Source organism: Pelodiscus sinensis, chromosome 2 (assembly GCF_049634645.1).
Source record: "Pelodiscus sinensis isolate JC-2024 chromosome 2, ASM4963464v1, whole genome shotgun sequence".
NCBI classification, from domain to species: domain Eukaryota; kingdom Metazoa; phylum Chordata; order Testudines; family Trionychidae; genus Pelodiscus; species Pelodiscus sinensis.
This window is the reverse complement of record NC_134712.1, coordinates 156152431-156177421: the sequence shown is the minus strand read 5'-3', so window position 1 is coordinate 156177421 and position 24991 is coordinate 156152431. Positions and strand designations below refer to the sequence as shown.

The 24991-nt window shown below is 39.3% G+C and overlaps 1 protein-coding gene and 1 long non-coding RNA gene across 15 annotated transcripts in view; one reads left to right on the top strand and one right to left on the bottom strand.

Moving 5' to 3' along the window:
• COBL (cordon-bleu WH2 repeat protein) overlaps window positions 1–24991 on the bottom strand; it is a 229204-nt gene that overhangs the window by 53643 nt on the left and 150570 nt on the right. For 13 of the 14 annotated variants that reach the window (XM_075921663.1, XM_075921658.1, XM_014580203.3 and 10 more), the window contains 2 exons: window positions 17392–17521; window positions 13694–13867 (listed from right to left, as the gene is read on the bottom strand). In XM_075921663.1, the coding sequence (XP_075777778.1) occupies window positions 13694–13867; window positions 17392–17521 (304 nt within the window). The remainder of the gene's footprint in view (window positions 1–13693; window positions 13868–17391; window positions 17522–24991) is intronic. The other variant, XM_075921661.1, reaches the window with a different exon arrangement.
• The window catches only part of LOC142827244 (uncharacterized), an 83012-nt gene that overhangs the window by 14124 nt on the left and 43897 nt on the right, over window positions 1–24991 (top strand). The window contains exons 2-3 of the long non-coding RNA XR_012901844.1: window positions 14225–14273; window positions 15080–15115. This is a non-coding gene — a long non-coding RNA (uncharacterized LOC142827244). The remainder of the gene's footprint in view (window positions 1–14224; window positions 14274–15079; window positions 15116–24991) is intronic.

Here is a 24991-nt window from a genome sequence, read left to right as displayed (position 1 = left end):
AATAAGGAAAAGTTATTTACTTGTTCCCAAAAGACAAGAACTAGGGGGTCACCAAATGAAATTCATAGGTAGCAGGGTAGCACTGCACACAGTGACTGTTGCACATATGTTTTGGGTTAAAAAAAGTCTGAGAAAAATATTTTCCCACAAATATTCGATTTTTTATAATCCGAAAATATTTTCCCTTCCCCCCCTTTTTAATCTTATTTTTCATGGCAAAATGGAAAAGGAATAAACGGAAGGAAAAAAGGGGAAACAGTTTCAAAACTTAAAATATTTTCAAAAGCAAAGTTTTTAAATACAATTTTTCATTAAACATTTGAAAAATAAACGTGTGCTTTCAGAAACCTGTGGAATGACTTTTTTCATAAATTTCAATTTCTTGTGTGTGAAAACTACTGTTTTCCACCCGTTTCTTTAATATTTTGCTATTCTGGCAACCCCATTAAGGGAAAATGACTATGCCAGCCATAGCTTGCTGTCACTCATGAACATTTGTGCGTATTGTGTCCAAGCATCCATCATGTTAGGTCTTGCCTTCCACCATGTCCCACCTCTAGCTTATGGAACAGCAGCCTGGAAAGTATGTCCTTAGTACAAGCAATGAACTAATTGCCATGTCCTCAAAAGAGTTGACACAATGGTCTCTGGCTTTTCCCTCAGTCCCTTGCTCCCTAATACTCTAAACCAGGAAGCGAATGTACATAGAAATAATTCCCTAGTTTTTATTTTCAGAAGGACAATAAGAAAGAGCAGAGAGAGCATGTTAGCCAGTATTTACAGAGTGTTCCCTATGAACTGGGTATTTGTGCTGAGGCTCAAAGATTCCGATGCTGCTCAGCTAATTAACAGAGTGACCATAGCTAAGTTTGTTTTTTTCTTGGTGGGTGCACATTTGCATGTACACCTCAGTGCATATACAATTTATTCTGCACATGGATGGAAAAAATCCACACATGAGACAGAAAAGAGTAGAGGGAACATTGTTTACAGATAGAATAAAGTGGGAAAAGCTAAAAATGAAGCATCTGAGAAGGGCAAGTGCTATGCCATGGGCTTTATGACTACGTGAGGCAGAAAATCCGAGAGCTCCCAACCACTCACTTGTGAAAGCCTTCCACTCACAGGATCCTTTTTAAATCATGATGGGCCTGAGCTATAACTTTCAGATTTACATTTTGAACATCAGTCTTCAAGATTTTTCACTCCAAGGTTTTGTTTCAGCCCATTATAGATTTAGGAGGCCGAGCTGAAAATTTAGATAAAGGAACAGATTCCAAAACCTGCAAACTTACACAAAGGAAATATGAGTGGTGCTCAGTGCAGTTCTGTCAGTGAAAGCATATTAGAGTGTGTATATCTGGATGAGCCTCCAAATTCAAATGACAATTGGGCATGTTTTCAATACATTCCAATAAGTAAGAGTTTGCTAAGGAGGCAGGTAAGGTATATTTTCCTTATTTTGAATAGGGAGGGGCAAGCCTTAGAAATATACATGATAAGCACTCATACAACTGTACCTGCAATGCCCTAGTGTGTATGTGACTGGACTGAAAATGTCACAAGAGCAGATTTCCATGAAAGAGTTCTGGTATTTCCAGCTTCCAGTTGGGCTGGAAAGCATGAAATGTAGGTTTGATCCACATTTCACAAATTAATCAGAAAACCAGAGTTACAGAGCCCAAACTGAGCTTTGGCAAAAGCATGAAAAAATGTCATTGAGTACAAAGCAATTCTGCCCTCTTTTACCAGGCTTGATTTTGACCTAGATCTTCCAATCATACCTATTATCATGCTATGATAGTGTAACAGATGTATAAATAATGGCATATATGGGGCCATTATAAAGGGTGGCTGTTTTTTATTAAGCCTGTTTCATTTTCTGCAGAATTTTCTTAAAGTATGGCAAAGTGAATGGATGTGTGATCAAATGTTAGGAACTGCTGACTGGATCAGAGAACAGGACTGGGTCGCAATGTCAGATCCTGAGCACTTTCAACATCTATTGACATTGCAGAATCATTCCCCTTATATTATCAGCAGTGCATACTGAAATCAAGTGGTAAAGCAATCTCTCTTGTGATTGGAGATATAAAGACAGAGGACAATATCTTCCAAACAGTTAGCGGGAGATGTGTACACTCAACCCAGATTTCATAGGGGTTACTGGGTGGGTTAGTGGAATAGGAAAGGTAATGTGCATATTTTCTTGTGTAGTGTTTCTCCAACACCAACTCATGCCACTAGTTTTAATTTTCAGTGGTGGATTTATATAGCCAGGCAAACGCTATTGCCCAGATATACAAGGGACATTTGCATAAGAAGTATGTAAACTGTTGCAGTTGATTTGACACACTGTCCTGCAGAGGGGAGCTCACAGCTTTGTCATAATGTTAAAAAACAGTAGTAATGACATGGAATAAATTATGTACTGTCATTTAACAAAACATGCATTTTAGTATGGAAAGTTAAATGGTACCTACTGCATGTACTAAATATATGTTGAGAGTCACGGCAGTGATCTGAAGCCAAGTTAGAAAAAGAGCATTGCTGTCTTATGTATACACACAGGGACTGATTCTCATTTACACAAAGGCCATTTTACACTGCTCTGAAAGTGTAAAAAGATCCTTAATGAGCTCTTCAATCTAGCAGAGAAAGACATACCTGATACAATGGCTTGAAGCTGAAGCTGTGCAAATTCAGACTGGAAATAAGGAGTCAATTCTTGACAGTGATGGTAAATTAACCACTGGAACAATTTACCAAAGGTCATGGTGCATTCTCCATCATAGGCCATTTTAAAATCAAGACTGCCAGTTTTTCTAAAACATATGCTCTAGCAATTAATGTGGGGAAATTCTATGGCCTGTGTTAATAAAAAAGATCAGACTAGATTATTACAATATTTGCTTCTGACCTTGGAATCTATGAAAAGCAGGTGTCAATATAATTAATGGGCACACCAGAATCAGGTCCACAGATTTCATTTTTCAGTCATATTGTCCTCTCCATCAATGGGGAGGTGAAAGGCACATGATAAATCGCATGAACATATGTTACATAAATAAATATGTGCAATTTATCACACAACTAGGATCACGTATCCAGGAATTCAGCAAAAATATTGTAATCCTCCAAACCCATGAGCAGATTCAAACAGCTGTCAAAATAAATAAATCAAGTATCAATCTACCAGGAAGATGTTTCTTCCTCCTTCTTGCAAATTGAAAAATTGAAATTTTCTCCCCAAATTATATCTGCCTGAGGTCCCGGATAGATAAGATTCAGTCATGGGCTGGAGACATATTTCTACACAGAACAATGTAATGAATGTAAGAGTTGGTATCATGCAGTCCTACCACTAAAAAGTGATAGCTGTATTTCCCTTTAAAAAGATAGAAACTATCATTTCAATCTTTAGAAAGGCCTAATAGAGTGTGAACCTTAAAACTGTGACAATATTATGTATTTGAGTAATTTTCAGTGGTCTATAAAATCTGTTTCTTCTGTCTCTTCTTTTGATCCTTGAGCAAGTGGAATGCTCATTTACAAATGTGTAGATTATAGAGCTAGACAGGAACACTGTGATCATTTTATCTGACTTCCTGCATAAGTCAGGTAATAGATTTTTCCCGAATTTATTCCTCTTTGAACCAGAGCCTATCTTTTAGAAAAAAAAATCCTGATTTAGAAACTGGCAGGATGGAGAATCCACCACAGCTTTTGGTAATTGTTCCAGTGGTTAATTCCTTCCCTGGTAACGAAGACACCTGCTTTGCAAGTGGAGAGATACTATAATAGTTTCTAAAGACATTTGAAAAGTTCTGTAAAACTCTTACTGATAAAAATCTTCCCACCACAGCACACTGTCATGTATCAGAACTCTCATGAACACTAGGCCAAAAGCCTGTCCTGTGCAGGTGCGCTTGAGGACCACTGAGAAGCTCCCTGCACCCTCTCCTAAGTCGAGAGCCTAAGGAAGGGCAGAATTTGAGGATCCTACCAAATTTATGGTCCATTTTGGTCAATTTCACAGATATGGGATTTTAAAAATAATAAAAGTAATGATTTCAGCTATTTGAATCTGAAATTTCATGGTAAAGGTCTTGACTCAAAAATGAGTTGTGTGTGTGTTTTGGTACTGATAGCCTTGCTTCTGAGCTGCTGTTGGTGGGGTGCTGCTTTCACAGCTGAGCTCCTGGCCAGCAGCCACTGCTCTCCAGTAGCCAAGTTCTGAAGGCAGTGCAGAAGTAAGGGTGGCAATACTGTGACCCCCTAAAATAACCTTGCGACCCCCAGTCCCACAATTCCCTTTTGGGTTATGAATCCCAATTTGAGAAACGCTGGTTCCACACCCCCCACATAGAAATCCATATCTTACTAGGGATAGGCAGCAAGTGGATGGGGGGAGAGCAGTAGCCGGTACTGGGGGAAACCAGTAAAGCTGGTTCCCCCCAGCACCGTCATTGCAGGGGATGCGGGAGACAGAGGCACAGCGGGAAACGATGTGAGTGGGGACTGTTCAGTCCCCACGTGTGCCAGTTCCCATTGAGGGCGCTTCTGGGCTCTTGTACATTTCAAAAGCAGAAGTGCCGTCGGGAGCACCGGCGAGCAGGGACTCAAGCAGGCCCCACACGCCCTGTGCACTCTGCAGCACCACCTCTTCTATGAGAGGCAGCAAGGGGGGGAGACAGGGGATGCTGCCACGAAGCAGCTCCGGTGTGCAGGGATCCCAGTGGGGAGCTGGGCCTCCCTGCAGATAGGGGCTGTTGCTGCTAAGCAACCCCTGTTTGCTGCGGCCAGCCCTGGCTGCCATGAACAGGGGCTGGTGCTAGAACAGCCCCTGTTTGCAGTGGCCAGGGCTGTCCACCATGAACAGGGGCTGCTGGACTCAGTGCAAGCCAGGACTGAGTAGTTATGGCTCACGCTGACTGCTATTCCTCTGCATTTTAAATGGAGCAAGAGCCATGGAGGGTAGGGGGTGTCTTACTACATTTAAAATGCAGAGCAACAGCATGGGTGACTCCGGAGCCGGCATGAGCCAGGACTACTCAGTCCTGGCTCGAATTGGCTCCTGGAGCCACCCCCACTGCAGCTTTGCAGAGGCACTTATCGACTAATCGTATTGTCAATACAAATGTATCGACTATATGATTAGACAGATAATTGTATTTTAACATCCTTATATCACACAGGGTAAATACGCACAAAAAAACTTGTAGGTAAAACAAACACACACACACACACACACACACACACACACTGAAAAACATGGTAGCAATCTGGGCTTGTGCCTTGACATAATCATCACAATAACATCACATATACAATATATTTCTCATAGTTTCACAATACATTGTAAGAATATATAGGTAAAATCTAGAAAACAACTCTTTCTTTTTCCTTTGAAAAAGAAAGAAAACCCCTCACCCAATATATTATGTCTGATTATTACGGAATTTAGAAAACTTGGAAATAGTGGCATAACTCAATATTTGTGCGTTTTCTTTATTTGCAGTGCATGCCTGTTTCATACAAGGGACCACTTGAGCTCCCTCTGGTGGTTCCAGTAAAACCTGACAATTTCTATTCGGGTTCACCAAAGCCTATGTAGTATAAAACCTAATCTGGAGAAATAATGAATGTCCAAGGCTCTACTGAAACCTATATGACTTTGCATATCTCAGGACAGGATCCATTGTAATTTAAGCATTCTTCTATGGTAATTTTAGCACCAACTTTTCATAAATACTGGAATTCATATTCTTGAATTGTATCCACATACAGCTCCTTCTGTCAAAGGAGTCATTAAATTTTCAAAATTGTTCGTTTTATCATCCCAAATTATTTGGCGCTGACGGAAAATATCTAGTCAAGTCTATTTGATGGAGAAGGAATATGGTGAGCAAATAAAATCCACACCACTTCCCATTCATTTTTTAGCTTAGGATGACCTGACATACATACTTTGCTGGAATTCAATAGTCCTTGCAATCAATTTGGTATTAGTCTGTCCATGTAATTCTCACTATGTTTCTCTTGCTCTCCTGGAATAATATGACCAGCAAACCAACTAACACATATTTCTAAGACTCTACCCTTGTGCATAAATGGCCTACTCCTGCTCTCAATGAAGCCAAAGGGCAAGCTCCCATTAATGTCAATGGTTCAAAATAAAAGTCTAAGTTACCATGATATGGTTCTATGACACCAGGCTAAATTCAGCCCTAGATTAAGCAGTGGCAAGCCAATGAAATGTATTGTAGGGCACAATTTGGCTCATTCAGTTTGAACCCCATTAAAGCTGTAAGCTTTATTTTACATTTAAAAAAATATTTTAAAAGTAAGTGAATTCATGCTTATTAAATGTAGCAGAAGGAAGGGTGAATTCCCTTGTATCTCTCACACTATCCTGCCACTTGTTTTTAGGTAATACTTTAGTTTTTGCAAGTTTGCTGGAAACAGAAAAGCATTTAATCAACAAACCCAAAAGTCTTCCACTGGAGAGTTTTGTTTTTCAGGGTTCAATTTTCCAATCCCAATAACCCCCAATGTTTTTCTGAAGAACACAGCCACTTTCCAGGGATTTTTTTCTTCAGTTAAAAACCTAACGAACTGATTAGCCTAATGTATTGTAAACATTTAAAAAATTTTGAAAAAAAGAGAATTACAATGAAACTTGCAGAAGAGCTTTTTTTCTTAACAAAAGTACCTGACAATATACCGAGTAAAATTCTGCTCAATATTTTTAGAAGACCCTGCAGTATGTGTTGGTTCAAATGGGCACTTAAAAAAAGTATAACTGCACACATAATATTCCCATTATCCTAGATCTATCAAAACTCGCTCATCATATTCCACTCTATTTGTAAGAATCCTTTGCTTTCTCTCCTGTCTTTTGGAATCCTGAAAAGGATCCAAAAAACATATTGTTTTGCTCAGGGTAGAACGACAATTGTGTGCGATATTGAGTTAGATACATTCTGAATCTCTCTCATTTAAATAACAAACATCTTAAACATCTATGAAAGCAGAATGCACTTTTGGGTGTGTGTGCTATTTCAGCTCAGAATGAGTAAAAATATGGGCCAGAGCTCCCTTTGCACAAGCAATTGTTCTCAGTGCAAAGAGTTTTAGCAGAGTGAGATCGTATCAACAGATCATATTTTCACTATAATCCTCTGCATATTTCTTTCATAAATACAAATGAAGACCAGCAGAATTAGATTTATCTTGAGCAAACAATGTTTTGAATCTTGTTATAGAAATGACATATACTTTAGTTTCCACGGTGTTTATAGAATCAAGAAGAAGCTAATCAAAGTGAGTATTAGTATGAAAAGTAAAAGGAAAGGCTAAGCATTAATGTACTGGATACTCATCCTCAGTTTTCTGTTTAGGACCATTCTAAGTCCGACAGACCTTTAAGGTTTCTATTTTTAACTCAGTAACTTGATCAGTGGCCAAGATATAAAAGGAATCTTGGACTTTAAGCCATGCTCACTTTCAGGTCTATCCAGATGGCACAAAACAGCTGCAATAAAGGAAAACAAAATGCTTGGAAAAATGCAGTATACAAGGCCTAGCCTGATAGAAAAATGAGAAATTATACCAGAACCTTTTCAATACATTCATAAAACAGGGTCGCATTTTAGAAAAAAAATTGTGAAACATCAAGTCAAATTAAACACTGACCCAAAGCAACAAGAATAATTTGTAAAGAAACAGACATATAAATGGAGAATGTTTCTGAGGGTGATATGTATCTGTATGACGTAGTGTTCAGTTCTGGAGTCTACATATAACAAATGCGCGTGAAACAAAGCCAAATATAATCAATATTAATTAAATGAAGGTGTGCAAGTTCAAAAAGAAAAGAAGCCAAGGTTTCAGTCAGATACAAGGAGTTCTTCTAGCAGGGAAGGAAGAAAGGCAACGGAAGTGTTGGGGTAGCAGAGGCAACAGAAGACATCAGAGGTATGAACATCAGAGGAAGAGGCAAGTTCTGTCAGACGTGCTTGGTGTGTGAAGGGAATGATGCACAACAATAAACTGTTGGGGAAAAAAGTAAATGATAAAACATATAAACATAAGTGCAGGCCATAATGAAAGAATGGTTAGCATGCTACTCACCTTCAGGTTAGATTTTTTTAAAGCGCTAAATCCCATTGAAATTCAATGGCATCTGGGGATGTAACTCCCATAGGCTCTTTTGAAAATCTTAGTCTGGATTCATGGGACCAGATTTTTCACTAAACAAGCAGGCTCTATTCCTCTCTAGTCAATGAAATAACATGCATAGATGCTCAAGATCTACATGACCTCTATTTTCCTGGAGTGAACTTTAATGCCCATGGAAGATGTCAGGCTGACAATCTTGGAGCCCATATACTTGATTTACTCACAGGACAGGCAGGGCAGGAGGACTAGCCAGACAAGCTTCATTTCAATGCACCGTAACTATATTCTAGGGACCACCTCTAAGAAGTTAGGGCAGGGGTGGGCAATAATTTTTTATGGGGAGCCACTCCAAGATTTTGGAAAGTGGTCGAGAGCTGCACTGTTCTAGGATATTAATGGAGGAATTCCGGGGTCTGGGATGGAGATTGGGTGCAGAAGGGATCTTGGGGGAAATGACTTGGGTGCAGGATTTTGGGATGTGACCTATGGTTGGAGAGGATTTGTGATCTGGGGTAGAGGATTGGGGTGCCAGATCTGGAAGAGGATATGGGTGCAGGAGGTGGCTGAGAGTTTGGGTATGTGGAGGAGGGCAGAGGTTTGGAGGAGAGAGGTGGGGTGGCAGAGGCAGGTTCTGGCTGGGAGTCACTTACCAGCAGAAACCTGAGGCGGGCACGAAGGGAGGAGGGGAGGGGAGTCAAGAAGGAAGGGAGAAGGCTTCCTACACTGCCCCTGATCCCAGCAACAATTCTCAGTTCCTATTGGCAGAAACTGAGAAATTGGCCAATGGGAGGTAAGAGATTTTGCTGGGGGGCAGGCACAGCATAAGAAGTCTGCCTCCTTCCTCCCCAGCCATCCAGAATGGAGAACATCTGGCTTTTTAAAGCGTAGGCTGTTCTCTGCCTAAGGGTTCCGGCGAGGCAGCTGTGGGCCGGATCCAGTGGTTTGGAGGGCCGAATCCAGCCTACTGGCAGCTTCTTGCCCACCACTTAGTTAGGGGGCAGCTCATCTTCTGTGCTCACATAAACCTCAGCATCTATACTGAGAACGAAATTCAGGACATTGATTAATTGCAAATGTTGTGGTATATTCGTGATGTCAACATTCATTCCATGGCTAATTTGAATATACTCAAACCTGTATAGCTATGAAAACATGGCTTCACACTATGGATTTCTCCTATTAATTTTAAATAAAAATAACAAAGTTTGGTCTTTAAAAGCTGTCCTTAAAGGGCTGACAATACCAGATACCTCCACCTTAAGTTACTGAATGGAGGTGCCTAAGGTGTTTGTAGGTCACTCTCACATCTGCTGTCATTTATGGTGATATGAACTATGCTATTCAATGTTTTCATTTAAAAACTAACACATGGGAGCTAGAGAGGATGAAAGGGAGAAGGCAAATCCCTGTTCTCCTCAAAGTTGAATTGCCAGTCAGCTAGAAATATATATCTCAGTACATTATCCACTTAATAAAACAGGAAAATAGGTTTGTGAAAAGAAACCAAAATGTTATGGTAATGGAGAATATTAGATGATTGTGCTTTATTTTTGCGTACAATGCAAGTTTTGAGTCAAATTAGCATTTTAGCTTATGGGCCAGGAACTGACAGTTGCATTTTAGAAATTTAAAGAGATAACTCCATCAATTAATCAACCTTACTCACTTAAAAAAAAAGCTCTTACTGACTTTGCTGTTACTGGAAGTCAGGATCTGATCCAGTGAAAAGATGAAATATTTATCCTTTTTAACCTAACTCTTTAGTATTGTATTTTTTGTTTTGTGGTCTGTAACAATAGAAAGGTATCATATAAAGGATACAGGAGTAAGGCTGCTATTCAAATGGTCTGTTTTAAACCATTAAAAGGCTGCATACTACAGTTGCAAAGCTCTAAGTACAGCATTCTCTACGGTATTTGCATCCTCTACTAGGTGTAGCAGATCTCCTGTTAGCAGCTCATTCATTAGGAACACACCAAACCAGGTAGCAAAATCAAACTCCATGCAACAGCTGTAACAGAGTCTCCACTTGTGAACTACAGTCAAAACTCAACCAAACTCACAATAACAGGTCACAAAACAACCCATTAGTAAGTTAAGAGAGGAAGAAGGATCCCATGAATATATCATTTTAGACATGCATACAACATATAGATGTGTCCAGTGCAAATATTAACAGGAAAGCTCTGTTAATGGTGTTAAGAAGATTAAAGAGCAAAAATCGTGTAGAACAATTGTACTGTTGTTTGCAGAAGAGGCTCTTAACATTAAGGCAGAAAAGCTCAAATATCTCACGAAAGGCCCTATTCATGAATGACTTACACTCTACATAAGTTTGGGAAACTGTGAAAAGCAATTCCCATCTAACTCCTATGAAATGGGTATTCTTCGAAATAGGCTTCTTAGAGCACAATGGAATAACTGTCTGGTTGGCGGGGAGAATGAAGAAAGGGGAATGGTGCCTGATCCAAAAGGTGGCAGCAAATAAGGGATAGGAATGTAACTGACCATAAATGATCACAGAGTTTAGCTCTGAAATAGCAATCACGAGAAGACAGATTGGATTGCCTGGTCAATGTCAAAAGGATATGATCTTCACTAGTGTGAATTTTTTTGTCATTTAAGAACAAATATACTTTTCATTAATATCGAGCATCAATAACTGATTCTTACTCCCACATTTTTCTGAGAAAACATTTATTGTCTAAATCTAAATCTAAATATGCTCTAGGAATCTTCTCTGTAGCTTCTACCTGCAGTATACAAAGCGTTCTCAGGCAACAGGACATCACTGAAAACTCATGAGTGGTTCTAACCCACTCAACTCCCACCCCACATCCTCTAATCCCATCTCCTGTATTTAAGTCTAACTTGCTTAAAATTAAGAACCTAAATTCAGATACAGCAGTTACATAGATCTACCTATTGGGGTTTTAGTGACCTTTTAAATGAATACTTCCATTTTTGGAAAAAGCTAATTTTCTTCATGTTTGCAACATGTGCAAAGCTCCCATTGGCTGCAGCTTCTATGGACGTGGCAGGGTAGCCACAGCAAAGAGGTCAAGAGAATGTGGATGAAATTCTGGCTTCACTAAAGCCAATGCCAAAATTCCTATTCACCCCACTGCTTAAGAATTCACTGAAGACAAAGCAGGAGCACAGAGTAGAAATGTTCTTCTCACTCTGGCTATGTCTAGACTACGCTGACGTTCTGAAAGAGGATATGAAAGACTATGCAAATTCCGCAGGAAAGTAGTTGGGACACGTTTTTTCCGGCAACCCTCCCCCTTTTTTTTGAAAAGCTGCATAAACCTTATTTTTTAAGGAAGTGCGTCCCGACTACTTTCACTTTCGAAAGTAAGATCGAAAGAAAATATGCAAATTCCTGCAGAATTTGCATATCCTCTTTCAGAACTTCGGCATAGACTAGACAAGCCATCTGTGCTCTGAAGTTGCCCTGTTCTACCAATATTTGTTGAGATTTGCACAGTTATCTGATGTAATCATCATAAAAACAGGATTTTCTCTTAAAATATTTCAGATGCTTTTGTGTGTTGCATAGCAAACTCCACCAGTTACTTTTATTCGAGATCTTATTTCGCATCTTTTGCTAGGGCATCTGAGCAACTTTCAGACATGCACAAAGCAATGTGGTGACTTCCATCTCCTTTTCTCTTCACAGAGATAAAGTTGCACATAACTGCAGGAACTGATTAAGAAAACATAGAGTATATAATACAGGTTGAAACTCTCTAGTCTGGCACCCTCAGGATCTGGCCAAACCAGAGAATTTGCTGAACCATGGGAGGTCAATGTTGTCTAGCAGCATTACCAACATGTCCACTGCCTATTGGGCTCTTAGAAGACATTTAGGGGTAAATTAGAGCTAAATAACAGCACAGAACACTGACAGCCAGCACTGGTGGCTGTAATCAAACTTTATGGACTGCAAGAATATCGGCCACATCCATGATAAGCAGACATCCAGCTAACTAAAACCATGCCAGACCAGAGAGGATCAACCTGTATGTATATTTCTAGTGGAGTACAGATTATAAATATGAAGGTGAAATCGGTGTAGGTTTGACCAGATTCAACACTGAATAAGAGTTCTTAAAAGATGTACTAAGCTCCACTTCCATGAGCTGAGGATACTAAACTCTCAGGTAATGTTTCCAAGTAAAAGCTTAAATTAAACACTTTTGGCTGGGATATCGCCTTTGATTAAGAACGAATGATCTGGCAGATAAAAATCAGAGTAGCATAAAATGCATTTGATTGCCAGAGAGGAGCATTGGAAAATATTGTAATGAAGTCAGCTGAAGCACAAATATTGATTAAAATATGTCCAGAACAGATCTTTAAGATGAGAACCACTGGGTATAATCCAATGGTATCAAATAAAAAATCTAATTACAACAAGAAATTTGTTCATACAATGGTAGGAATAAAATAGGTTAATCCACATTAACACTTGTGTTTTCTAGTAACAGAAATCCTTGGTACAAACCTTTCTTCCCCACCTCCCTTATAAAACTTGACATTCTACATATCTCTTTACCTATGATTTGAACAATAATGCATTGAGTTTAGCTTGTAGGCAACAACCAGCCCCACTCCAACATTTATACATTGGGCAGAGAATTACTTAGATTATAATCTTTGCAATGAAAAGTTCCCAGAGAAGTATCTCAGTGGGATTAGCGTAGATACACTATCATATTCACGCGGTTAACAAACTGGCTCTGGTTCGGCAAATTACTGCACTTGAGACGATCCTGTACCTTTGAAGAGCCCTGTTGACCAAGCTGTGTGCATGCAAAGGGACATACCCATGTGAAGTCATCTGCAGGATCTGAGCCTTAGATCATAAACCAAGATCTGAAAAAAGTCTATATGATATTTCTGAAACATGTTTCACACAAATAAGGAAGAATGCTACAACTATCACACTGCATTGTCTAATAAGATTTCCCAAAGAAGAGAGTGCACCTTGGGCTAGTCTGGTGGGCATGAAAGATGTACATACTAAGGTGAATTCGTCTTTAAAATATGTGGTGAGTGTGACTGATTTCATTTTCTTGAACAGGGGCTTCAGGTTGTAAAAGTGTGGAAAATATTAGTCTGACAGATTACAATGGTTGTTCAATAGTTTATTGAACCTATGTCTTCGGAGGGAGAGGGAGAATGTTTATGAAGAAACAAATCAAATACTAAATCACAGATTTTTTTGCCTTGAAATGCATGAAACTGCATGTTTAGACAGTTGGATTTACTTTTCTCTATATAAGAGCTAAGAAGCTGCAGCAACAATATCTATAAGCAAATGTTTCATTCACCTCCTATTAATTAATCATATTGATATAATGCATTGAGCATTTCACAAGAAGAAAGGCTGGAAAAGAAAAAAAAAAGTATGTCTGGAGAACTGAGAAGAAAGTCTGGAAAAGCTTCCTCAAGAGTAACCGCTAAAGAAATGAGAAGGAAATACATATATTTTTAAACATACGTTTAGGTACCAGGTTTGTTGGTGTTGTAACATCAGGTGCTTCACTGTAATAGTCGGTTGAATCCATAATGTCTGTGTCAGGAGGAGGGTAAGGTGGGGGAGGGGGAATCACTAACTGGGGTGGACCACGTGTATTGCCTCTAGGAGGCTTTTGTGGCATCTGTCGTCCATTACCTACAGGAGGATCAATTAGCTAGTTACTTTTATTGTCAATTCTTTTTAAGTTTCTTTTAAAACACACAAAAGCGTGTGTATTCACCCACCCTCTCCCTCGATGGTCGACTCTGTCTGGATCTGATTCTGCTCTCTATCACACCAATGTGAACCAGGAGAAAATCACTGGAAACATTCTGCTGTTAAATTTAGGTACACGAGATAAGAATCAGGCCCAATAGATACATGTATATAACAATCTATACACATCAATCACCATAAATCTCAATTGATTTTTTGACAAATAGTAAAACACACTACAAACATTATACAGAAAATATCTTCCTGAGATTTTATAAACGTTTGTTTCTTCCTTAGCCTATGTCTACGCTACCGCAGAAAGTTGACTTATGATACACAACTCCAGGTATGTTAATAATGAACATTAGATCAAGTTACCATTGAGTCTACACCACAGAGGAGGTTGATGGGAGAAACTCTCCCATCGACTTATTTTACTTTTCTTGTCGGGGTAGAGCACAGAGGTTGACTGTAGAGTGATCTACAGTCGATTTGGCAGGTCTTCACTAGACCTGCTAAATCATGGGTTCCCAAACTGGGGGGTGTGCCTCCCTGGGGGGGGGAAATGAAGAAATTCCTGGGGGGGCACGAGGCAACACAGCCACACACTGCCATCAATCCCACTCCAAGTTTTACTGCTATTTTGGGGGGGGAGCATAAGGGTTTCTCAAAAATCAAAAAGGGGGGGCGTGATGCCAAAAAGTTTGGGAACCACTGTGCTAAATCAACCGCCAATGGAGCATTGATCCCTGATGTAGCCCTAACAACGTAAAGTTTAAGGTCAGATGGGATCATCATGATCATGCTGAAGGCCACAGAACCTCACCCATCCACTCCTGTAAGAAACCCATAATTTCTAGCTAATTCACCGAAGTTCTCAAATCATTATTTAAAGATGTCAAGTTATGGAAAACCTACCATTTGCTCTAGTTTAAATCTGCAAATGCCCCATGTTGTAGAGGAAGGTGAATCCTCCCTCCTTCAGGATCTCTTGATCTGACAGAGCCCAAATCTGCTCATCTATAGGATACTATGTAAAACTGTCTATTTCCCTGACTCTTTTGAAGAGGCAGGGGAATAGTGAAGGCTGGTATTTCTGAGTGGATGTGCTATTTGGGCTTTCATTTTCTTTTTACTTGTTTTTCTTTTTAGTTTTGACAGCGTGCAGAGGCTGCTTGTTTTGTTGAGGTTTGTATGATTGAGTTTCTAACCTGGATAAGAATTCATAGATCCTCATAATAGTTCTTAATTGGGTATTGTGCATGCCACATGATATAAATGAGTCTCTTTTAGATTATTAGATATCTCAATAAATATCAGCAGTGTCGCACCCTGTTTGCTCTTGGTGATGGGTAAACCCTGGAAACGTTTGATCTCTCTCTCCTTTTGGAGTGAGAGAAAGATACACATGATAATTCATAGGTCTGAAAAACATGCTCTCCATGTGTGATTGTGCTACAGTCATGTTCAGCTACCACTGACATTCACTTGAAGTCCAGTAGGCCCCTGTGGCTTCTGACTATCTCATACTCTCTTCTTGTTTATGGAAAGGATCCAGCCTCACCAAACCTTAAATGGAATTACTAAACCACTAGGAATAATTCTGAGCTATCAATCAGCCAACTTTACCCAAGCCTCGCCAAAGAGTTTAAATTTGGCACTGTGGGATGAATAACACTTTAAACTTCTTAGAAGGCCTTCAAAGCCTGGTCCTGAATGCGTTAGTGTAGCGGTGATTCAGGAGCAAGGTCCAAAAAGATTTCACTGAACAGGTTTTTCATAGGCAATATCCACCTTATACAGGTGCAAGGAACAATTTAATGCCCGTTTGAACTCCAGTGTCCTTTTTGACTGCTTTAAGAAAGTTAGGCACAGCACTTTAGAGTCAGTCTTCTAAGCAATTTGATGTTAAATATTTAAGCTGATTCATTTGCCAGTTTTTTCCATGATTTTAAAATTCCAGTTAGTATGGTTAGTGTTAAAAGAGGTGTTTTAATCTGCCCCATTGTGCTGCTCTTTCTACTGTCTTGCTTTATTTACTCCTTCCGTTTTGTTTCCCAAGACATCTGTGCTGTCTCATGGTTTCAGAGTTATCATCCCAAAGAAGCTGTTTAAACAATCTTACAAGGGAAGCTCGGTAATCTCAATAATTATATTCATCTAAGACTGAAGCAGAAAATTAAAAGTATATAGGAGATTATTATGTAACATATCCTTCACTGGTATAAATCAGCAAAGCTCCATTAAAGTCAATGGATCTATGCCAATTTATATCAGCTAGGGGTCTGGCTAATCTAGCTATATGGCTGTGGACAGAAATGTGAGGTTCTGTTCTGTTTTATTTCAGCTATAACCCTTCAAGCAGTGACATAAAATAAAGTTAACATTAACAAAGTTAAAACACCAAATGTTATCAGTATTGACTTGTGGTTGTAGGGAGAGGCATTGGGAATGACAGATTGTGACATATTTAATAGTTAACACGCAGCCAATTTTTCTGAAAATGGTTATGTTATATTGCACAGTGATAGCATTCTCCTTAGAGAGTTTAAAGAAGAGATGCCAATGGAGTCAAACATATTACAGGATAATGGACTCCTTTCACTACATAAATGCTGACACATTAAATGTGAGGCATTTACTGAAAATAAATGTTGAAACAAAGCCACGAGGTTTCTTTCTAAAGTGTGAAGCATTTGCAATGCCAGCAATTATGCATGACAGGGTGTTCATTTTATATGGTATCCTATATGCATGTCTGCTGCTATGTGAAAATGCTGAGGTTGAAGATGCAAACTGGAGTGTGTCAAGTGCACTGTAGCACTTCTTAAATGATTCCCTTAATGTACTGGATAATGAGTTCCAATGCGTGGGGTTATTAGCTCGTATCTTTCAGAAATCAGTTTCTTATCTAAGGGAATAATCTTGCAGACATAACTCCCTGTGACCTGAAATACCTGGAGGACTTTTTCTCAGTCTCTCTTTCTATCTGGGTGTGAATAAATAAGCTAAAGCACATAAAACTGAAAACTAAACTTTTCTTTATTTTCTTGTGGTACTTACCACATTTATTTCAGAACCGACCGGTTCTTTTCTTGCACTGATTAGCTAAAGACTCGGAGAATGCAGAGTCATCTCAAACAGGACCGGGGACAAGAACAAAACTCTATGGCACGTACTGACATAAAACCACACTGGGACAAAAGGACAAAGTGTATTTAACAGCAGCAAGGGTGATGGCTTTGAAAACAATGGGGCAGACCTTCAGCTGGTGCAAATGGTCATAGCTCAAATGAAGAGAATGGAGAGTTGAGCCAAAGCACCTTTAATGCCATGCAGAAACACAGTCATCACCCCAAGGAGTTTTATTTGCTTTTTATTACTCTGGAAATCTTCAAACAGCAAGCCCAGCCACTTAAAGCACATGCATTGGATTAAAGAACAAAGAAAAGCAATGTGCTTACCCATTGTGCTCTTCCTCTTGTCTTCTTTTTCTTCTGTTCTGTTTGGCATGGTTTGAACAGGAGGAGTTGGTGGTGGAGGGGCACGCCTCTTTTTTTTCTGTAAATCATTCTGTGAGGCTCCCTGTGAAATCTAGCAAAAAACAAACGGGGAAAAAAAATCCACATTGTGAGGAGGGAATGTTAGGGCTCTGCCACAGTTAATTACAGAAATGCACAGCAAGTTGCAGAATTTGTTTCTGGCATAAAATTATTTCAGGTTAGAATATCACCATGGTGCTTTGTAAGGAAAGTCAGTCCCAAACTAACCGCAACATTATAAGGTAAGATTGGAAGAGAAGGGATGAGACAATAGCTCAGTGCAAAAGTAGAAAGTGGACGTACAAAAGGGTGTGTATTTTCCGATCTTGTGAATTAGTGGTCCAAATATTGGAAGATGCATGCTCCTGAATGACCTGTGCATAAAATACCCAATTTCAAAGTTCCTTAATATCTTTTCATTGACATCTAAAGCCTTTGGATTATGGCTAACAACTGGACATTGTTCCTACAGGGCCATTTTTCCTGATTTTCTTCTCACACTAGCATATATCAGGAGTAATCCCAGAGATTACTCTGGGAGTTACAGGACTGATTCCTTTCACACTTACACGAGTGTAAGTCTTATGTTACATATGGGCATAGCAGTGGCCACATGCCTACATTGGACTTTTGCACTTTTCAAGCGAGCTTTTGAAGATCTGGATGTATGGAGGTATTGAAGTTTCAAATAAAGGCAACATGCCGAAGTTGGTCAGTCAGACTTTAAAAGCATATTAAATCCTTTTACAAAAAATAAAAACCAAACCCAAAACAATTAATGCAAGTGACGAGAGTGTTGTTGGATGGCACAATGTTTTCTGCAGCCTACTGAAATACCGTTCTATGTATGCATGGCTCTATGTTATTGATGACCCTGGAAAACTTACTGGAAACAGGCTTCATTTTGACTCTCTTAAGAGAACAAGAGGAAGGCTCCTATGTGGATCCCTACTAACGGTTGTAACGAGAGTCTTGATTTCTACATGGACTGCTTCCACAAACATGCTCGAGCTGACAGTCAGCAAACAACAGCATATAACATACAACCTCAGTCATGCAGAACGCAATGCTATACACAGCCTTAAAAACAATTCTAACGTCATAATCCAAGAGGCTGACAAAGAGGGTGCTGTAGTCACCGGCTGTGTCTACATTGGCACCCTTTTCCGGAAAAGGGATTCTAATGAGACCAGTCGGAATTGCAAATCCCCGGGGCATTTGCAATTCCGACTGGTCTCATTAGAATCCCTTTTCCGGAAAAGGGTGCCAATGTAGACACAACCACCATGAACAGAACAGATTATGAACAAGAGGCGACCAGACAACTCACCAACACCAGATTCTACAGGCCCCTCTCTTCTGATCCCACTAAAGAATACCAAAAAAACCAGAAGCAACTAGTCATGAAGCTCTGTGATGCTGCTCAGGAACAAATTTACACTAACACCCCTGCTATCCTTGACCAGGAGTTTTCTATCAGTTACCCAAGATAACAGACCTGGAAATCCCAGATGACCCATCATCTCAAGCATTGGCACACTTACAACAGGATTATCTGACTTTATTGACTTTTTTCCCAGGCCCTGTGTTACCAGTGCTCCTACTTATCTTTGAGACACAACCGATTTCCTGAGGAAACTACAAAACATCAGTAAACTTCCTGAAAACACCATCCTGGCCACCATGGATGTAGAATATCGCCACACCTCATTTACATAATTAACGAGCAGCCGCTTTTTGTGAGAAAACCCCCTCTTGCGCAAGAGTCATTCTTCCTGAAAAAAAGCAGAATAACGGCTCTTGCCCATGAAGGGTTTTGTGCGCAGAAAGGAGCCATCTATACAGCTCTTTTTTGCGCAAGAGCCTATTGCGCAAAAAGCGGCCGCTCATTAATTAAATTATGCAAATGAGGCATGGCAATAGTCCATGCTTCATCTCATTTGCATATTTTTTGCGCAAAATAGCACAGTATAAACATAGCTGTTTTGTTAGTCTTTAAGGTGTTACCAGAGTATTTGTTGTTTTTTAAGGTTTTTTTTTTTTTTTTTTTAAGAGAACAGAGTGTTTGTGAGATGCTAACAGAACAAGGCAGAGACAATTCTAATACAAACAGCAGCTTTGAAAGTGTCCCATACATGCAGCTCTGCCTATGCAAGTCCATCATCACTTGCAATAGAGCTGCTATTCCTGTCCTGAAACTCTACTGAGCAGAAATGACTAAACATGCCAGGGAGAAAAAAGCTTACATTTTCTCCAGAAGTATTGATGAACACACATTTATTAAGTCTCAGAGGGATAGAAGTGTTAGTCTGTATTGGCAGACAACAACAAGGAATTCTGTGGCACCTTAAAGACTAACAGATTTATTAGGGCATAAGCTTTTGTGGGTAAAACCACTTCAGCAGATGAATTGGAATGGAAGTTACAGAAGCAGGGCTTTTTATAAGAAAGAAGTTGCTTATGTTAAATGAAACTAATCAAGTCAGGGTGAAAGTGGATCAAGATGACAATAGAGTAAGTAACTTCACAACGCTAAAGGTTACTATCAGAATTTCAGCTGAGTACTCGCATGATAAAGCATCTTTCATAAGCATTCTGTGCATCCTGACATCTGAGATCCAAGACCTGGAGCTCCTAATAAAATCTATGAAAGAGTAGTACCCATTTTAACCAATCTTTTGCCCCGGTGTCAGCAAAATACTTCAATGTCAGCTCAGTCATTACTGTACTTTACAGTAAAGATCATGTGGTAAAATCAAAAAATCCCCACAAAGGTACAACTAGACAAATAAATGCTAGTGAAAACATCTAACACCACAAGCTCTGGTGTCTGGAAAGATTACCCACAGGAAGAGTTCATGGAATATTAGTAAGAGGAAAACATTTCTATTCATCAGTACTTTGTCTTGAGAACATTTTACTGATCCTTATAGCAACTTTAATGCAATGGAACACTATGCACTATTAATTTTAAAGTTCAAGATATTTTACATATTCCCTCTTATCTACAATATTTATAATATGGGTGTTTCTTGATGACAGGAAAAGTTTATATAAGCCAGTGAGGACTGGTAACAAGTTGCATAATAAAAAAGGATCTGCATAATACCAAACTGTTATGCAATGGGAATCAGGGTGTTTTTGTAAACTATTTGCAAATCTGCAGACCTTAAAGCCCAATTTAGCAAAACACCCAAGACTGCGTATGAAGCTGAGCATATACAGAAGTGCTTTGTAGAGCTGGGACCTTAGTTCCTACTCTTTTTTGGGGGGGGCGGGAAGAAGGCAGACGAAGACAACACGTTAAAGAAAAAAGGAGCTTTTCCTGAAACACACTGTGAGTAGGGCTGTGGTAGAGGAGGTGCTAACAAAGCAAGTTCTACATCTGGGTGTAATGAAAGACATGCCAGGAGATGTAAAAAGGGCCATAGGGCAATGATGAATAGGGCCCAGTTTTCCTAACAGCTGGCGACACAACTCAGCCTAAAATGTGAAAGTGCTGCTAGGCTCTTACTGCTTGGAACATCAGCAAAAAATTAAGATTCCGCAGTTAGAATTTAACTAACAATTCTGAGAGATGATGCATGAACTGGAACTCAGACACATCTACTGAATGAGGAGCGAGAAGATGTCATTTTTATTTTGCCAGTGTTCTGAACACAACCCCAGTTTTTGGATGATTGCCATAAGCCCTGCTGAGAAATAAGCTGCTGGGTTTTTGTTTACAATTTGATAAGACAGATAATTCCTGAGGTTCAGCAATGAAGTATTTGGAAGCCATGAATATATAAAATACTTCACTGTATGAAAACTAGTAATAAATGCAACAGTTAAGTGCTGAACCATACACACAAATCTAAAACATTAAAATAACAAATAGATACCAGATAGATGTATTAGATATAAACTATATTGTTACTTAAACTAGATATATTACATCTAAGCTAGATTCAATTTTTTGAATATCAATCAGCCAGGTTTGGAACAAACAAGAAGCTTGCCATTTGCCTGACAACTCACTGATTACTTTGCACATGTGTTTTATAAATGTATACCCCAAATTAAAAAATACAGTAAGAGAACCAAAAAAGTGCCACTGTGGCTTAAAAACTAAGCAAAAGAAGCAGAGAGAGATTAAAAAGTAGAAGTTGAATTCTAGTGAAGAAAACAGAAAGGAGCATAAACCAAAAAAGGTGTTTGCAGAACAGCTAACCAAAAACTCAAAAAGAAATAGCAAAATGTTTAAGTACATCAGAAGCAGGAAGCCTGCTAAACAACCGGTGGGGCCCCTGACAATCGAGATGCTAAAGGAGAAAGGTCATTGCAGAGAAACTAAATGAATTCTTTGGTTTTCATGGTTGAGGATGTTAGGGAGATTTCCAAACCCAAGCCATTCTTTTTAGGTGACAAATTGGAGGAGTTGTTCCAGATTGAGGTGTCGCTAGAGGAGGTTTTGGAATAAACTGATAAACTTAATAGTAACAAGTCACTGGAACAAGATGGCATTCACACAAGAGTTCTGAAATAAATCAAATATGAAATTGCAGAATTATTAACTGTGATTTGTAACTTATCCTTTAAATCAGGGTCTGTACCTAATGACTAGAAGATAGCTAATGTGATGTCAGTATTTAAAAAAGGGCTCTAACGGTGATCCTGGCAATTACAGACCAGTAAGTCAGTGCTGGGCACATTAGCTGAAATTACAGAAAAGAAAAAAATTGTCAGACATATATATGAACATAATTCGTTGGGGGAAAGTCAACATGGTTTCTATAAAGGGAATTCATGCCTTACTAATCAGCTAGAGTTCTCTGAGGGGGTCAGCAAACATGTAGACAAGGGAGATCCAGTGGTAATAGCATAATTAGGTTTCCAGAAAGTCCATCACCAAAGGCTCTTAAGTAAAGTAAGACATCATGGGGTAAGAGCTTCAAAAAGAGCTCACAAAACTAAATGACTGGGCAACATAATGGCAAATGAATTTTAATGTTGATAAATGCAAAGGCTACATCTAGACTATAGGCTTCTTTCAGAAGAAGCTTTTCTGGAAGATGCACTCCCCGGGGGTGAGTCCTGGAAAAGGGGGACCCTTGGGAAAGGGGAGGTGAGGGGGAAAGCCCTGTCCCCTGAGGTTGTGCCGTCTCTTCTCCACACAGCCCTGCAGCTAGGGGGGCGGCCTCATAGGGGGTTGCTTGTGGAGTGTTTGGAGGGCCGTTTTTCTGAAAAAACTGCAGTGTAGATATACCCTGCGTGGGTGTGAGGGCCCATGACTGGGCACAGGGGACCTTTTCCTGGAGACTATTATACCCTGTATGCACAATATACCTGACTTGCATTCAGTTGAAAAATAGCTGATTAATGACCAATAGAAACAGATGCTAGAAGAGTTGGTAATTTACTGCATATTGTTTAAATGAGTGGCACACAGCACACTGTAAATGTACCCTAGATTTGAAAATATAGATTGGAATTTTGGTGGAATAAAAAGGCTTTAAACTCTTGGGGTGTGTCTAGACTACATGCTAGTTTACCCGACACAGTCAATGAAGCGGGGATTTAAATAATCCCCTCTTCATTAAAATAAAAATGGCTGCCGCTTTGTGCCAACCATCAGTTGATCCGGCACAACGCGGCAGTCTAGACGTGGATTGGTCAACAGGGGAAGCCTTTGTCGACCGCTCCCTTATGCCTCGTGAAACGAGGTTTACAGAAGTGGTCGACAAAGGCTTCCTCTGTCGACCGATCCACGTCTAGACTGCCACTCTGTGCTGGATCAGCTGATTGTCGGCAGAGCGCAGTGGCCTTTTTTTTATTTTAATGAAGCGTGGATTATTAAAATCCCCTCTTCATTGACTATGTTAAGTAAACTACTTTACATGGCTCCGTTAACGGAGCCATGTAGTCTAGATGCATCCTTGGTGTCACCACTAACATGGCTACTGTATCTTTTTCAATATCTACTATTCCTGCAGCCCTAAAATTCAGCATGCTCAGGATGGCTCCTCCCAATAAAAGACAATTTTTATAATCAAAACAGAAAACTAACAATGCATCAAGATAAAACAAAAAATAAAATGTAAAAAATTAATTCTGTGCAAATTTACCCTCTCGTTTACTCTACTGATGTCAATAGAAATACAACTGAGGTAAGTTTACCACATTAGTACTTTTCATCTAACAATCTCAAAGTGCTAAGTAGACAGTTGACAAATCAAACATTCAGATTTTAAGTTAACAGATGTATCACCATAAGAAAGCACATAACCATAAGACAGAGAGGGATAAATCTGAAACATAAATTGACTGTGGCATATATTTACCAGTAACCCCATTATATTACCTACAGTACATAAACGTATATATACACTCTCCTATCTAAAGTGTGAAGATAGCTGTAATTAGAAGTCAACATTTTCAAAAGTAACTAGTCATTTTGAGGACTCAATTTTTAGGTGCCTAACATTTTGAAGTTGTCTGATTATCAGAGACACTCAACACTTAAAGGTGTCCAGGTGGGCATCCAAAAAAACTAAGGCAGAAAAATTCATTTGTCACTTTTGAAATCTTTTGAAAATCAACAGTTACTTCAGATTCACGCAGTGGTTACGGAGGTTAGAGCCTGACTCTACAGAGTTAAATTCTTGTCTTCTTCTTCAGGAACTGACTGCATTCGACAGAAATTCAATAAAAGGCAAATCTCCAAGAAAACCACTATAACCAAATATGTCTGAGGGTTTTGAAGGGCCTAATGTGCATTAGACAGGCCAATCTTTAACAGAATGCGCTAAACTCTGTGTCCAGTCTACTATGGTCAACATGCTTTTATTATGCTGAAGGAAGAGCTAGATTGAGGTCCATTAATGTTGTATTTTCTTGTCTACATCTATTGTTATGTAGAGGAATTAAGCAGCAATCAGGGCTTTAGAAGGAAATAAGTTACTTTATTTCATTATGGCACTTTAGATCACTGCCATGAGAAAATTAATGATCTCTGTAATTCCATCTCTCAGAATGGAATCTTACAAAAAAGGGTCAAAATTAAAGGAGGGGCTGAAACCTGAAATTCAAATCTGAAATGTCCCCAAATTCTGTAAGGATTTGGCCTGGTTGTTATGGAGATATCCAGAAAGGCAGGATATGAATTTGAACTCTCTCAGCATCTGAAAGATGCAGGATTTCTGTTTAGGATAATTTTTAATCATCACATATTTCACAGGATGTTCGATCATGATGTAACAACTTTCATGTTCACTCTGTGTTTCCATAAGCAAAGCAGCAATTTCCACTACTACTGACAAAACTGGGTAGACTTGTGGAAGAGAGATAAAGAGTAGAAGCCTTGAGAACCAAAGAAGAAGAGAGGATAATAGAGTTTTCCTCTGTAAAAGATAAAGATCCTTTGGCGTTGTGAAGAAGTGATAGCATGCTAAAGACATTAGCTTAGTACATTAAATTTCTCAAAGATGTATTACTTCCTACTCTACCAACAGGAAAGAATCCTCTGCAGAGAGCAGCTTAG